Source organism: Alosa sapidissima, chromosome 23, assembly GCF_018492685.1.
Source record: "Alosa sapidissima isolate fAloSap1 chromosome 23, fAloSap1.pri, whole genome shotgun sequence".
NCBI classification, from domain to species: domain Eukaryota; kingdom Metazoa; phylum Chordata; class Actinopteri; order Clupeiformes; family Clupeidae; genus Alosa; species Alosa sapidissima.
The window spans coordinates 20,619,699-20,636,478 of NC_055979.1; the positions used below are offsets into that span (position 1 = coordinate 20,619,699).

The 16,780-nt window shown below is 41.2% G+C and overlaps 2 protein-coding genes across 3 annotated transcripts; one reads left to right on the top strand and one right to left on the bottom strand.

Moving 5' to 3' along the window:
• Positions 1-7,337: 7,337 nt before the first annotated feature.
• Positions 7,338-8,121, bottom strand: LOC121698805 (cytochrome b-c1 complex subunit 9). The gene is made up of 2 exons (XM_042081208.1): positions 7,957-8,121; positions 7,338-7,709 (listed from the first exon to the last, which is right to left on the bottom strand). Exons 1-2 carry the CDS (start codon positions 8,095-8,097, stop codon positions 7,659-7,661), a joined length of 192 nt encoding a protein of 63 aa, XP_041937142.1. The 5' UTR covers positions 8,098-8,121; the 3' UTR covers positions 7,338-7,658.
• A 427-nt stretch (positions 8,122-8,548) lies between these two features.
• On the top strand, positions 8,549-14,931 carry zmat5 (zinc finger, matrin-type 5). 2 transcript variants are annotated; one of them, XM_042081207.1, is made up of 5 exons: positions 8,549-8,919; positions 9,100-9,162; positions 10,827-10,907; positions 11,207-11,344; positions 14,126-14,931. In XM_042081207.1, the coding sequence occupies exons 1-5, from the start codon at positions 8,793-8,795 to the stop codon at positions 14,212-14,214; spliced, it is 498 nt and encodes a 165-aa protein (XP_041937141.1). In that variant the 5' UTR covers positions 8,549-8,792; the 3' UTR covers positions 14,215-14,931. The 2 variants fall into 2 exon arrangements, with proteins under 2 accessions (XP_041937141.1, XP_041937140.1); XM_042081206.1 differs by having other exon boundaries at positions 8,553-8,919; positions 11,227-11,344.
• The last annotated feature ends 1,849 nt before the right edge of the window (positions 14,932-16,780 follow it).

The window sequence follows — 16,780 nt, forward strand, 5'->3', positions numbered from 1 at the left end:
ACCAACTGGATATATTTAAATATTCTCTCAAATCTCGTCATCTTCTGTATTTCTTGAGTCATATAGCCTAGCCACCGGTCAGACAGAATGTAAAAAGAATGAAGACTGATTGTTTGAAAACTGGTCTGTCTGTCTGATCAGATCAAAATTGGATCTTAAATGAGTTAATTTAGACTAGACCTACACTAGAGGCAGCAATATAGCATCAAAGTGCGCCATCAGCTTCCAGTTGGCCCCCAACAACAAGTCTCATCTTCCACATCCTCCATCTCTCGAGCCATTGAATCCATGCATACATGTCTTGTCTGCTGGACATGACCTTTAGCCAGATGATGTGGAGGCACTGCGAAAATAAATACTAACAAGCAGAAACAGAGCTCGTCTAAATCAATGATCACTATGTGAGGGGTTTGCTCCTGGGGATTAGCCAACTAATTGAATCTGACACCCCTGTCCCCTATCTGTTCAGTTAGCTTGCTGATTAAAAGTAATAATGTTTGAGGAAAAAGTCAGTGTTTCTAGGCTTTGAAAGAATTGTAGTACGACTACTACTACTACTACTACTACTATACTGCTAGCCTGCTACCAGCCTACTGATAACAATAATGATCAATTTCAGCTATATCAGAGAAACTAAAGCACCTTTATAAACCACTGTCACTGCACCTTTACAGTGATTTATGTTCTCTCAGTCTGATATTGTTGTTAATTTTGTACTTAAACCACACCAAAGTCTTTTAATAGCCAAAGCACTTTATTGAAGTTGGGCATAAAAAGGTGCAACACATTCACACATACTTGATCGTACTAATTTAGTGCAGTAGATCCAAATGTAGGAGACGTCCATATCCACAGCCAGAGCCTTTTTATCAGTACTGCCTCTGGTAGGCTAGCTGAGAATGGAGGCAAATACCACGTCAGTAATAGTCAAACTGCAGGTGCTCTCTGTTTCATAGTACAGGATGTTCTTGTGTGATATACATGCATGGCAAGCAAGCAAATGGAGAAACTTGACACTGAACTCAATGAGCAGTCAACAAAAGCTGCTTCTCTTTCTTACTTTGTTAAACAAGTGATAACTGTTTCTAAGATAAAAAGCTACCAGATGTCAAGATGGTCTTTGTGAAAATGATGGATTTTCACTTTTGTTCATCAATATAATAAACATCAAGTTGTATTGACCAGAAAAAAGGAAATGCTGAAATGAGTAGTTGCATAACTCCCCTCACTAGATGAATCAACATAATGTAATAACTGACCATTGACAAAGGCCTGCTATCTTATTGGTATTTCCTTAATATAGTAGTTTTACCAACATTTTAAAACTGTTCACTGTTACTTTTTAACTATTGTTTTGCTTTATTTGAAAGTCACTTTGGACAAAAAGCATGCTAAATCACATTACCATAACTATACCGGGTTAATTGCAAAAACTGGATAAATGTTGTACTGTAGCTTGATGCATTTCATGTTGCACACTTTGTCCTGCCACTGTCATATTTTTGCCAAACATGTCTGTTCATGTATGCTGAGATCATATCAGTTTGCCTGAATCTGACAATTTATGAAGTATCAAAAGCATTTCAGTTATTTCTGTTCCCAGTATTGAGATGAGTGTTGTGTTGCTCACAACTGTTTCTGAAAGGAAAGCACACACACACACACACACACACACACACACACACACACACACACACACACACACATCCATAGAGGTTCTCTTTCCACTGTTATAAAACAAACTATAAAAAACAAGATTATAATTTGGCTCTTTCAAAGCCTTTTCAAAAGAGGCAAGGATACTGGAAGCCAAAGGCTTATGCTGGAGGGATGGGCTATTCTACAAAATCACTTTTGACATTATCACAAACCTCCGCTTAGCTCCGCCTAGCTTCACTCACATCCATCTGGGACCTCTTCCATTGAGAGTGATTTCTGCACCAGATTGTATGGTACAGCCAATGAGGACACAGGGCGGGTGTTTCATAGATGTGACATAGCGTAGAAGCGACTGTGAGACTGTTATCAGCGTCACGGGTTGGCTTCGATGTGAGTGGTTGAAGTAGCACGTCAATGGATGACGGACAAGTGGCTTATTCAATCATATGCAAACATTTTTTTGATTAGGCCCAGCCTTCTGAAGCAACACTCCAATGGATTGGTCCCAGATGGATGAGTGGAGCTAGGCGGAACGAAATTCATCTGGCGAGAGTCAGGTTACATAATTTGTGCACTGAAAAGGTTTGTCCTTTGCAGGTCTTAACGTCTCCTAAAGCACCTGAAGATAGAGTAAATACAAGATAAACAGCCACTGAGCTGCTGTTAGAAACAGGAAGCATGAAAAACAGTCATGGTGTTTCGTCCAACCTGTTTAGTCAAGTTTATTTATATAGCGCATTTCATACACAGAGGTCATTCAATGTGCTTTACATAAACAAAACCAAACAATAATAACAAATAAAAGCATAGAAGGGCAATATAGTCAAAGAATAGTTAAAAGGTAAAGATCATAATAAAAAGAAAACATAAAACACAAGGTAAAATAATTTAAAAATAAAGAATAATTAGTAAGCAAAAACAAAGGCAAAAGTAGTAAAAAAAAGTAATAAAGTATAAGTATATATACTTTTTTGATCCCGTGAGGGAAATTTGGTCTCTGCATTTAACCCAATTGGTGAATTAGTGAAACACAAACAGCACACAGTGAACACACAGTGAGGTGAAGCACACACTAATCCCGGCGCAGTGAGCTGCCTGCTTCAACGGCGGCGCTTGGGGAGCAGTGAGGGGTTAGGTGCCTTGCTCAAGGGCACTTCAGCCGCGGCCCACTGGTCGGGGCTCGAACCAGCAACCCTCCGGTTACAAGTCCAGAGTGCTAACCAGTGGGCCACGGCTGCCTAAAAGACAAGGTAGAATAATTATCAAGGCAGATTCAGAATTTGTAACTCGGCACAGTTAGCAGAAAGCATCTGAGAACAGTTTGGTCTTAAGTCTAGATTTAAAACTGGCTACAGTTGGGGCCTTTTTGATTTCATCCGAAAGTTGGTTCCACAACTGAGCCGCATAGCAGCTAAAAGCTGCTTCACCATGTTTAGTTCTAACTGTAGGTTTTACTAGCAGGTTTTTCACCTGGGACCTGAGAGGACGAGAAGGTGTGTACTGCTGAAGCATGTCTGACAAGTATTTAGGTCCTGCTCCATTTACTAATTTATAAACAAGCAATAGTGCTTTAAAGTCAATTATGTGACTTACTGGAAGCCAGTGCAAGGACTTAAGAATTGGAGTAATGTGGTCAGTTCTTTTAGTTTTTGTTAGGTTAGGTTTAGGTTGTTGTTTACCATCAACTGTCAGATACATAATTTGTCACAGACTTGTTTTTGTCTCTAATTATTCAACAAATTGTGTGCATATAAAATCTTCTATGAATGCATTTCATGTCTCTCTCTCTTTTTCTCTCTCTCTCTCTCTCTGTGTGTGTGTGTGTGTAGGCCTATAATAAAAATGAGATGATAACTGATTCTATCTGAAAGCTGTTCAGTGTTAAGTGGCACAGTTTGGTTGCTTTATTGGAGAGCATACCCTAAATATTCATCAATATTGTTAGAGACCCTGACATGAGTACATTGAACACAACACTGAAGATTAAAATGCAGTCATAAAATAGGTTATATACACACAATTTACGAGTTTCGACTACAAAATTAGAAACAAAAACAATACTGTGACAAATGATGTATTTGGCAGTTGATGGTAAACAACAACCTAAAACCTTCTTGCACTCTTGACTCCTGAAAGTTTATATGTCTTTTTTTACATTGTAGAATAAAACTGAACACTCAGAACTCTGAAATAACTGGGGTGCCTAAACAAAATAATGTAAATGTTAAAATAGCAAAATATTTTAGACCTTCAAAGTGGACAATTTTTTGATGACAGCATTTCACACTCTTGGCTATCTCAGTCACCTAAAGTTACACACTGGGATTGGTTTTCCTACCTGAACGGTTGGATACATGATGAGTACTTCTTAGCTGCTTTAATCAAGCATTCTAGGTGACTATTTCATGAAGCTGGTTATAATGATGCACAAAGCAGTCATGAATACATTTATTATTTTAACAGAAGAAAGCAAAGCCTGTTTCATGATGGTTTGAATAGTGACTACAAGGTAAATGTATCCATGCATTAAATCTCTAAACTTACTAATGGGTAAATCTTTTGATTCGTACAGTGTATAAATTATACACTGACTGTTATAAAGGCCTATGTGACGTATTTTAATGAGACTGAGAAAGTCCAGAATTTTGCACACAACTCTATGAGAACCATTGATTGTCTGTCTCCAGACCTATTATGTATTGAAAATGTGTTGACTCCAAGGGGGTCAATCATATTTTTCATCACTGTATATGTAACATGCTTGTTTCTGAACGCAAAAATATGCATATTTATGCTTAGCTGGCAAACCTGGTGGTTTGACTTTGATGTTCCAACTGTTATCTGTTTTAACTTGATTAAAGTACTATAGTGACACCTTGTGGGCACTTTATTGAAAGAGGGATATGGACCAGCCTCAAATTTAGATGCTGCTCATAATGGGCTTTTACTAGAGGGAGAAGAAAATCAATACAGTGTAGTTTGAGATAGGCCGATCATAGATAGTTTTACATAGCTTTTGTTGGCTGAATACTTATTAAGATGAAACCATCTACAAGACTAGGACCTGTTCCTCATGACAGGGCCTGTTCCCCATGTACATGGATTAAGGCTAGCCCTGAATGCTTCATAAAACAAGGCAACACACACATAGTCTCATGCAACCCCCCCATCTAGACTATAATGTAATACTGTTCCCTTATTTAATTAATTATGGGATGTGTGACACAACTTTGTTTTTAAGGACCTTGGCTGACAAAACCTCAGGTAGTTAAAGTACTAGTGAATAGTGACACCTTGTGGCCAATTTTTGTTTGCAGAGTGTAGGCTATCCACTAAAATGTAGATGTCCTTTTAAAGGGACACTTGCCAACTATTTCAACGTAATAAACCCGTTTAGAAATCCTTCGGATGGTTAAATGACCTGTTCCGGTGAAAATGGTGACTTTCCCCGCTGCGCCTAGCGTCCCCAGGCGGAAAACCAACCTTGCAACATTGAGACTTATCGTCCCGGAAAGAGAAGTGAGAAACAAGAAACTCGTTTTAAATCGTGTTTCTTATCTTGTAAGATCCACATAGTTCTGCTAAACTTATGCTAACAGTTCGCTAGCTTGTAAACAAATCCATGTGCTTTATCGTTACCTTTTCCCACAGTTTGAAATAGCATAATGCACAATTTCTCCAGCAGGGGAAATCCTTCCAAGTTTCCCTTTAAAGGGGTTTACAGATAAGAAGTGACATGGGTTGGGCTTGGTGCGCTGGATTGAGTGATTTGTCCAGAGATGGTAAAAGAACAAACCCATAATATTTTGGAGCAGATCTGACTCATGGGCCAACTACAACGCTCTTGTTACCGTTGTGCCATATGGCATTCACTAGTTTGCCCTCCACCGTTCAAAGCAAGGAAATGCATTTCTTTACAGACAATCTCACCCAAAACAGTAACTTTGGGGTTCATGAAATTGTGTGTAGGTGTTTTCATGACAGAATTGATCAATTAATGGCACAATCGGCGACAAGGCAGCATTTTCATCAAATTAATTTCCTTAAAGTTGATGCACATCTGCTATAGTGTTAAAATCTACATATGGGGCCTACTGGTTAGTGCTTCAGACTTGTAACCGGAGGGTTGCCGGTTCAAACCCCGACCAGTAGGCACGGCTGAAGTGCCCTTGAGCAAGGCACCTAACCCCTCACTGCTCCCCGAGCGCCGCTGTTGTTGCAGGCAGCTCACTGTGCTGGGATTTGTGTGTGCTTCACCTCACTGTGTGCTGAGTGTGTTTCATAATTGGGATAAAGAGACCAAATTTCCCTCACGGGATCAAAAGAGTATATATACTTATATATAAAAGCCAATTAAACAATGATTTCTTAAGTTTGACTTGCACAGACCAGAGATAACCTACATGGCCTTGGCAGAGGTCTGCACTCCGAGTGACCTTGTAGTTCTTACCTTGTAGTTGCCTGAACACCAATTAAGCTGCAACTGCTGTAGGTCCACATGAAGCCAGAATTTGAGTTTTGAGTGATGACTATTATCAATGTAGGCCTACAATATAATACTGATATAGCACCTAAGGATGGGTATGTGTCTGCTAAATCTAATATAATATCCACAACAGCAAGAGATTATCAGTAAAATCTGAACAATATAACGGGGAAGTGGTTGAGCACTGCTCTCCTATGGCCACATCCATGGCTGAAGTGCCCTTGAGCAAGGCACCTAACCCCTCACTGCTCTCCGAGTGCCGCTGTAGCAGGCAGCTCACTGCTCTGGGTTAGTGTGTGCTTTACCTCACTGTGTGCTGTGTGTGTTTCACTCATTCATGGATTGGGATAAATGCAGAGACCAAATTTCCCGCACTGGAGTAAACTTATACTTACTATATACTTATATACTATATACTCATGCTTGCCTTTCATAACTTAATCTTATATGTCCAGTCTTGCCTTAAAGGTGTAAAAGGGCAAGTTAAAATTATGCAATACCACACTTCTTGTTTCTAAACTTAACACTTGGTCCACCAAGTGGCAAATACTTTTGTCAACCTAGCTTCATAAAACTGAATCTAACCAGTCTTTTCAGCCTAGCTTCATAAAACCAAATCTAAAAAGTCTTATTTGAATTATGCTCGATGGTGTTTTATGCCCCCAATGTCGTCTTCCTGGCAGCGCTCTCACCACTGACTTAAAGGCACCTAATCCTAAAGCAAACCTCAACCCTAACCCTAGTGCCTTCCAGGCAGCGCTGCCTTGAAGACGTTGGGGGCATACAACACCAAGAAACTTGAATTATGCTCTGCTGGTGTCCTTTAAAGACTCTTCAAAATCACAGGGCAAGATTTAAAGCCTGTGGATTACGCAAACTTCAGGTATGAGGACACCAAATATGCCAAATCTTTAGCGCATTTGCCTTACAGGACAGGCCAAATCTAATGGATAGAAATTACATTTCCCTATACTTGATCTACACATACAAGTGAAAGGTCTGGTTTAAGTAGTAGCACAAAGACTGAAGTGCCATATTTACCCCAGTCAAGAAGGATGGTACAATGATTTATTTATGAGTGCCCATCTGAACTCTTTACTGAACCACTGTAGGCAGCAGTCAGTTGTGGAGGAGGCACATAGCCTATCCATTTCTATCTGCAAAATGTCAGTAACACAACAAAACACATGTCTAAGTGTAGGTAACTGTTAGATTTATTAACGTTAACATAAAATTAGCCATTTCCACACAAAGTAATAGACATGACGACGACATGGGAGGCTGCATTAAAGTATGACGAAGGAGGAAGAGGAGGCGACACCAACAATCCAGGACTTTTGAATCCTTCAAAGTCTTTAACATAAACGTTATATTCCCACACACTTGGGCTTTGTGCCAGATGACGATGGTTGTGGCAGATGAGGACACAGTCCATGGTGCTGGTGTTGTCAGGGTCAACTCTGGGACTGGGAATGCAGCCGGCCTCAGACCCACTGAACGCTGTTTCTCGAAGTTATTCTTCGTCTTTCTCTTCGTAGTTGTGTTTGATGTGTTTCCACAGTTTCTGTCAACAAAATCGACAAACAATACTATATACTCAAATTTGTCAACATTGAATATCAATGTTAAACTAGCTCTCTATCAACTAGCTACAGCGCGTTTGCTAACCATACCGCTAGAATGCTGCAATATCTGATGAGACTGTCAGCTAGCAGCTAACGCTGGGTTTATAAGCTAACGTCAGACGTCCTCTCTTACGAAAGGTCAGGCCGAAACCCCGGTCATCTAATTTTTATATATTCAAGACTCACCCCGCGATTTATCTGCTCAAATATCGCGTCTCCACCTTGGTCAAACACTCGCTCAAAGACGATAGCTCCAACCATAATGGTTATGGCGAAGGTTGACGTCCTCCTGAAGATCAAGTTGTAGACACTCTTTGCTAGCGCCATGTTGGTAGAAAGAATGACGTTAAGGAAATCAGCCTGGATAAGTAGGGGAAAAAAAGTCGAGACCATTATTGTCTTTCAAAATAAAAGTTTGATACTTCTCTTAACCCGTCCAGACATTCTCTGGTTTTAGCCATGGTTTTACCATTAGTCTGGGGTTTACGCAAGGAGAGAATGCTTTCAATTAGTAGACATCGATGGGAGTTTTGATAATTACCATTGTTGATATCCTAACATTGTCGACCTTTGGGTGTGGTTAGATTTGAATACTCATCAATAAATACCCAAGCTGCTCTGCTTTCTGCAATCAGAGAAATTCTCCTTCTCTGCATAGTTTGGCATGTGAAATGTTTACAACAAAATAACTAACAATCAAAATTGGTAAGTGACAGCTTCAGTTCATGTTATTCAAAATGCAATATTGACGCGACTTTTAATTTGATGACATAGCTGTAGTGACCTGGAAGTTATATGAGCTCATGTCGGAAAATGGTTTGTGTCTAACGCCGTGGTCAACAGAAAGAAAATAAGCGCTAGATTCTAAGGAAATTGTGTAAAATGCTTTTCATTCAACTTGCCATATGTCATAGAAGGACTTTTAACGTTTGATGTAGATCACGTGTTGGTTGAGCCTAACGTCCGTTATTCGTTAGTGTAAGTAAGTTAGCCTAATTAACATTGGCTAACGAGAAGTGACCATGGGGAAGCGTTACTACTGTGATTACTGTGACCGAAGTTTTCAGGACAACATGCATAACAGGAAAAAACATTTAAACGGTGTTCAACATCACAGAGCAAAGAAGGCATGGTTTGACAATTTCCGAGGTACCATTACTCATTTTCTGTGTTCATAGTAACCCATTCTTTCTTATTCACAGAACATAAACACACGTGTCCACTTCAGCCTCGAACACGAGATATTATTATGACGGTGTGTAACAGCTTGCACATGAACAGAAGTGGATGTTAAGTTTGGGTGATTTTTTTTTTGTTGCCTGTCCACAGACGCTGCAGCCATTCTTACAGATGAACAGACAAAGAAACCTTGTAGGAAATTCCTTCAGACAGGTGAGAGGCCGTGCACCCATCAGTGACATCCCATTCTAAATCCATAGGCATTAATGTGGAACTGGTCCCATAACAGCTTCCACTAATCTGGGAAGGCTTTCCACAAGATTTTTGAGCGTCTGTGTAAACATTACTTGGTGCATTTAGATCTTTGGGAAATATATCACTAAATAGGGTTAGAAATTGTGGTCCGCGACTTTCGTTCAATGACGGTAATGTTTTTGCATGAGTCTTAGGCAACCCTTGGGTGACTGACAATCAGTAGGCCTACTTATTTACCCCTAATGCATACAAAAGGATATCAGAGTAGGGTTTAAGTGCATTTATCTCTTACAACAAAGATGAATGCACATTTGAGAGCTCACTGGCGCAAAAAACATATTCAGTGCTCTACAAAGAGATGTGGAAAAGCGATAAAGTTGGATGAGGCATCCTTCACAAAACTCTTCAAGAAGTGGGCAAGTGCATCTGTGGTGTACATCATGAGTAGATGAAAAATGAAGGGAGGACACACACATCCCCAAACACTATGTGTTGGGTGCAGAGTCAAAGCAAGTGTAAAAAAAAAAAAAAAAAAACAAAGCTCCCATCTATACTTATGTGTGTAATGTTTCAGACTGCTTTTGCTATGCCATTTTAAATGCATATGACATGACGCACAATGCGCCTATTCTCGATTTATATAATTAAAGCTCATTTTAAGCTCAGACAAATATGTACAGTGATAACACAGTGTACAGGATTAGCCTATACATAGAAGTGGATAGTATTTTTCACATTCATGCAATATATTTCTATCTATGTAAAGATAACAGATTAAGGGCCTGACCTTGGGCTCAGTGAACACCTTAAAAAAATAGTCCATTAACGTAGAACAAATAATGTGTAAAAACATTGATACACTGACATTGTATGCACATCACAGAAAATTTAGATATCAAAATCTTCCTTGAGGCCTTTAGGACCAAGAGTACAACACTGGGAAGAAATGGATGACTAAAAATGATGAAGTCCTGTTTAGTGGTCTTACTCCACAAGTTAGCACCACACCGTTTGCAGTCTCTTGACACATTTTTTCAGGAGTAGCTTCCTAACCTATACATGATATTGTCTCACTGACAGTGAGGTGATCTGGAGGGTCTGCTGTTCCAGAGATTTGTAGAAACTGTGCTGAGGTGCATTGAAGTTGTTCTGGCAGCTTGTGTTGTCCCAAATTCTTACTAAGACACATTATGCTATTTTATTCTATTTGTCACCTGCCAATATAAGGAAGGGATCAGTTACTTAGCAACAGTGGAGACACACAAAGCATTTTTATGTTGGTTGATCCTATTAGCAAAATGATTAACTCGTTGATGTGTATCGGTTGTATGATGTAAGGAATGTGCTTTCACGGTTGGCTGATTTAGATGGAATATGTTTTATCATCACAAAGAGAAGATTGTCACCAAAGTCATGAAAAAAAACCCATAGTAATTTTAAGTAAAATAGGAATTTATGAAGTAAATCAGTGCTGAATGGCACATACATTTGTTTTGTGGTTTCAACTGTTGTTCACCCAATGTATTTTACACAACATATATAAAATTAATTATTTTGGATGTTTTTTGAATGTTTTCGGTGCTTTAAATGTACTCACGTTGTGGTCTTCTGCTTTGTTTCAGGCCAGTGTGTGTTTGGCACAAACTGCCGTTTTTCTCACATGACTGAGCGAGAAATTGAACATTTGAAGAGATTGGCAGCAGGTACATGATTGACGATGCTCAATACTGCCCTCAAGTGGTAGCCAGCCAATCATCTTAGATTGCCTCTATACTCACAACATGGGCCTATTCCATTGAATATAATACTGGTTAAATGGATTAAGTTTACTAATCACGTTTGAGTTCAAGAGTTCAAGAATGATGCCATGCCAGATGCACAGATACAGTTCTTCCGATTGCGCTTAGTTGAGTGCTCGCTCAACATTATCATTAGTGGATGAGTCACCTGTGCACTGTTCCTTAATAGAGCTCCTCAGAGTAAAACACTGTCATGATCGCAGATCTTTTCACGTTGGCCCAGGTTCAGATGGCAGGTACCCCAAGGCTGCGTCTGGACGGAGAGGGGCCGTGTCTGAGCCTTCAGTGGGCGAATGGCTGGCCCGGAGGGAGAAGAGGAGGGCTGCTCTGGGCAGCGGAAGGTTGGTGTCAGACGCGGACAGTGGTGGTCCATTTAAAGGAAAAATCCGGAGTAAAAACAGCCGAGGGTCTATTTATGGATGATAATGAGTTTGAACTTTCACTTGGGAACACTGTCACTATCCACAAATATACTCTAGGGCAGCGGTCCCCAACCACCGGGCCTAACCGGGCCGTAGCCTACGACAAGAGTTAAAAAAAAAATGCATGCAAACTAAATAAACTCAATTTAATTCGCAATAATGTCACATTCGCAATAATACCCACTGACGATGGTGAGCCAGATACCTCAAAGAAAAAGAAGGGGTCATTCAATACGAAATATGACGAGTCATATTTAAAATATGGTTTCGCAGAGACTGGTGACTCGCATGCACCAAGTCCTTCATGTGTGGTATTTGGCGATAAGTTGTCAAACGAAGCAATGAAACCATCAAAACTAATCTAGAGTCCAAGCATCCTACACTTAAAGACAAACCCCTTGAGTTCTTTGAGCGTAAGAAACGCGAGCAAGAAGGACAAAAAACTAGTGCGTAAAGCAACCACATCGGTGAACGTGGCTGCGCTAAAAGTCTTATAGTGGCTAGTCGGATTGCTAAATCTAAGAAGCCCTTTACTATTGGGGAAGAGTTAATTCTGCCTGCTGGTAAAGGCATGTGCAATGAACTCCTTGGGGAGGCTGCCGCTAAAAAAATAGCTCAGGTACTGCTTTCTGCAAGCACTGTCCATAGGCGAATTGATGATATGTCAGAGGATATTGAGGCACAGTTGTAAAAAAGTCACCGTTAGCTGCATATTTTAGTGATGAGGGCTGGGTGTCAAAACTCGCTTACCTGTGTGACATATTCGGGTTGCTTAATGACCTCAACCTGTCACTGCAGGGGAGAATGACGACTGTCTTTAAACTGGCAGATAAAGTCTCTGCATTTAAAGCCAAGCTTGATTTGTGGGTATGACGAGTGGATCGGGGTGTATTTGATATGTTCCAAACAGTAGTGGGGGTTTTGGGAGAGACTGAGGCTCTTGTTGCGCTTTCAAATGAGTGAGCGTTACTTCCCATCCTCCAAAGATCCACGGCAAACCAATGAGTGGGTCCGCAACCCATTTGTCAATATCCCGACGGTGACGGTGGTCTTAAGAGTGTGTAGGCTATGAGGAAACCTCTCTGGCGGGTTTTTGGATGAAAACCAAAGCAGAATATCCCGAGAAAAGTGCTGAAAACGTTGCTACCATTTCCCACCACGTATCTATGCGAGGCCAGGTTTTCAGCAATGACTGCAAGACCAAATTGCGCAATCGACTGGACATTTCAAACACACTGAGGGTGTCCCTGTCTTCCATCACCCCCAGATGGAACCTTCTTGTTGCAGGGAAACAAGCACAGGGCTCCCACTGATTATATTCGTAATGCACGTTTAGTTCCCATGTTTTGTTACCATATTTTGTTAACACATTTTTAAGAGTTTGTTAATACCTTCACTGTTCATACATAACTGGAGCTAGTTCTTTTCAAGTAATGCATGCACAACACGGAACATGGAACCCCACGAACCCCCGTGAAAAAAAAATGGGAATCAAACCGGTCCACGGTACATAAAAGGTTGGGGAAACCTGCTCTAGGGTATTCTTACTCCTGATTATTCCTTTAAAGAGCACTGGTCACTTTGACATGAGTTTCTAAAAAAAAATTTTTTTTACCAAAGTGGTGTTTGTAGGTTTTCATCCAAATTGAAATCGGCAGGTTCATGAACAGGACAATATGTCTTATGTCAGTTTCCATAGCATACCTTGTTGCATTTTCAAAGCTCCGTAGTATTGAATGTGGTTGAGCAATTTCTTTAAATCTTTGCGTACCATCTCTGTTGTTACTGCAACAATGGTGCATTTGACCATCTTCTCCAAGCTGTCTTGTGTGAAATCACGTTGGTTCCTGTGTTATGTGATCAGATTAGGGTATTTTGCTGAAAAGTTTTGCAGGCACTTATAATCAGCACGTGGGGCAACATTAATATCCGTTGTCCTCCTCCTCCTTCATGCATTGTTGCACATAATTATGCAGTCGCCTAAACTCATCAAATCAACAGCAAGGCAGTGGCTGGCTTGCATATGGTAGGATTCAAAGTAAAACTATGAAGGCAACATGCTGACATGTCATGACATGTCCAAAGGCAAACAAAACAAATATTGCTCTGAATATGTCAATGGTATCAAAACCTGTTCATCACAAAACAATAATGTTTGTCAGGCAGTCAGAAAGTTCATGTAGACAAAGAACACATACTAATGCTTGCAGGCTGTCTTGCCCAGGAACTAACTGTTACAAACACACACACACACACACAAATGTTGACCTTTTAATGGCCCCAAGGACATTTCGGCCAGTCGCCCTTTTTCAGCGACAGATGTGGAAATCATCAGTGTAGTCTGAAGAAGGATGGCCTGAAATATCTGGCCTGAAATATCAGTGGGTTGATTTAAAAACGTTTTAAAAGTACTGTTCAGGGCTGTTCTTGATTTAAAATTATATATTCATTACCTGAAGGATTCAGCACCCAGTCTAACTGAGATTAAGGTGTTGAGCGTGGAATTCCAATTTTTCCAAACACATTAGACACAAGACAGCTTGACAAAAGCTGGCCACTGAATAGCTGAATGAATCATCACCTAGAAAAAACAGGGCTTTGAGGGAATGTAGTGATGTCATCAACAGGACTGTGGTTTATTTTAGAGATTTGTTTGTTTATTAGTCATGTTCACCTGTCAACTTGGGAATCTTGTCTTAGTGTCCTCAGTGACGAGGAAGATGAGAAGCCCCTGGGTCTGGACCTTCCACATCACTTCCTCTCCATCCCAGACCTCCCTCCCTCTTTGATGCCTCCGCCCCCTAGTGGATGGACCACCACACTGCAGTCCCAATGGGGATGAGCTCCACTCAACTCCACTTCAATCAACACATTCATGCCCTTAGGTGCTGGCATATGCAGAGTGTGGTCGGTGGAGCTAGGATTGCCTGGACCACCGGCTTTTCCCCAAAGTGCACTCATGAATGACTCATAATGCCATTTCATCTCCTCACTGGGCAGAAAAGGATGATTGCTGACCAGTCTCCATGGTTCTTGAGGAAACGTCTGCGTTCTGGCTGTGTCAGTTGTCCTATATTTAGACATTCAGAGTGGGGTGTCTTGGCACGGCAAACCTTTGAGAACCATCTGAAGCATGTCTGCTCTGCCTGATACCCAGGCAAATGTGAGCTGACCGAGGATTTGGTCCCTGTGGTTCATTAAATGACTTCTGCCAGCTGCCATCATCTATATTGGTGGTAGTGGAGACGTATGGATTTCTAAAATTTTCTGTGGAACAGCCTCGTAGACACGACCGGCTGTGAGTTTTTACAGATGCTTATCTAGATAACTCTCACGTCTTGAGGATCTGTGTCACATTAGCATTTTGATTACATAACATTTTATTGACTAGGTTAGACATTTTGGCAGAAAATATGTTCTACTTTTGATTAATTATTCTGTTTTATAAGTTTTGTACCTTATGTCTCCTCTGTATATTGTGATTAAATGACTATGGAGGAAATAAATGAGTTTGTGTGCCTTTGCCGTGGTGTGTTTCAGCCTTAGACCATCAGTTAGTGCCACTACATAATAGATACTGCAGTTGGGAGTGTAGTTGAATTGTTTCGCAACGATATATCCAGACATAATCAATCCATATTTAGGTTTGTCTAGATGGAGCCCAAAATACTGTTGCGTAGGTGCTGTAAAGGAGCCTCCCAAAATAACCTGGGCATAGACAGTTCTACCCTGTGGCAGCCGGACTCTTTATTCTGCCTCTGACTTGTTGGCTCCTCCAGGGAAGGGCCAGCGTTTGTGCTTCGACACGCTCTCAGAAAGAAACCTCACCGGGCCCTCTGATGCGTGCATGCGCACTCTCCCGACCTGCACGGCACCGTTTCCTTCGGGATGGCGGGGCTGAAGCAGTAGGTGTGAACTCGAGACAGTCTGCCAGGCTCCCGCGTTGATTGATACACCCCCGTGGGGAAAGCTGGATGCTCCTCCGATGATTGACAGCTCTGCCAGGGGGCGAGGGTCAGCTGCCTCCGTATCTGTCTTGTACCATCACGTCAGATTTCCCTCATCCCCCCCCCCCCCCCCCCCACACACACCCACACGTCTGACATATGATAATATCAGCCAGCCAGCCGGCAGTGGAGATGGACTTTATTGCCCACTCTCTGAGTTCAGTTAAGCAATTGAAAATGTCCACAGAAAGAGGAAGACTATTTCCCCCCTCTTCACAGCTGGAGAGAAAATATGGCCTCACAGCCCACTTCCTTCACCCAACAGGGAACAGGGGAGTATAAATTCGTCTTGCGTTTTTCTGGTTGCTCTGTTCCCCTGTTTAGTGATGCAGAGACTGCTTTTATTAGTTGGAGGAAAAGCTACAGGCTGCAGCGATCCATCCCCTTTCTCTGTTTATTCCGAAAGCACGTCTGTCTGATTTAAAGTGATTTATTCAGTCGATGTGGAGCGCACTGTGCTTTTTTATTTCTTCTATGGGCACCAACAACCAATTAGCCTAAAGTCACGGCAGCAAGCCTCAGTCATTTCAAAAAGAGTGTGTCTTCCCCTTTCTACTCCATCCAGGATGGCATGCTGAATATTTAGGCTTCCTTAACGATGCCGCTCCGAAGTTTCAAAGAGATATAAGGCCTCCCAGCGGGACCATAATTCCCACTGAGACTAAAAGGAACTGCTCAGAGAAAGGAACAACAGTTTGTTTCTGCCCTATGTTACTGATCCGAGAAAAAGGCTGTTTTGCTCACATACTTGCACACATTTGAACAGCGACTCTTAATGTATGTATTTATTTATTCATTTAATTTATTTAATTTATTTGTGATGTGGTGTAAGATGGAGTGTTGAGGTAATTGTAGACTTGGCCTAAATCCTGCACTGAATGACATGCAGGTTTATTGTGAATCTATCCACTTCGGGGAGAGAGTAGCCAAGTCCCAAAGCTCTCTAGTCTAGGCAGCCTGACAGCCCAGAGAGAGAGAGAGAGAGAGTGGCAGGGCTCTACGCCAGAGGCACCAAGAGGAGCCCTGAGAGGCTCTTATGCGTTCAGTATATTGATCTGGCAGATAAATATAATCTGTTTTCAGGAAAAAAAAGACTTTGTGATTACCACTGTTGAAATAGCGCCCTGCAATGAATAGCTTTTTACACACTCGAAGGCCCTCTTGCTGTCCAAAAGAAAATAAGATAAAATTCAAATGAACACAGACTGGTATAGCAATTAAATAAGCAGCATTTACCATCCAAATTAAGTTTCAGGGCCTGGAGGAAAACAGCATATTCCCTACTGAACTTGTGATGAGCTTTTTAGGGATTCTCCTTTTCTTGGTGTTGACAATTATCCGTTGGCTG

Coding starts and splice junctions, on each gene's coding strand:
- LOC121698805 (XM_042081208.1), bottom strand. CDS start 8,097: ATGGCGCTAGCAAAGAGTGTCTACAACTTGATCTTCAGGAGGACGTCA. Junction 7,710..7,956: donor TTGAGCAGATAAATCGCGGG/GTGAGTCTTGAA, acceptor TTTTGTTGACAG/AAACTGTGGAAACACATCAA.
- zmat5 (XM_042081206.1), top strand. CDS start 8,793: ATGGGGAAGCGTTACTACTGTGATTACTGTGACCGAAGTTTTCAGGAC. Junction 10,908..11,226: donor TTTGAAGAGATTGGCAGCAG/GTACATGATTGA, acceptor ACGTTGGCCCAG/GTTCAGATGGCAGGTACCCC. Junction 11,345..14,125: donor GCTGCTCTGGGCAGCGGAAG/GTTGGTGTCAGA, acceptor ATCTTGTCTTAG/TGTCCTCAGTGACGAGGAAG.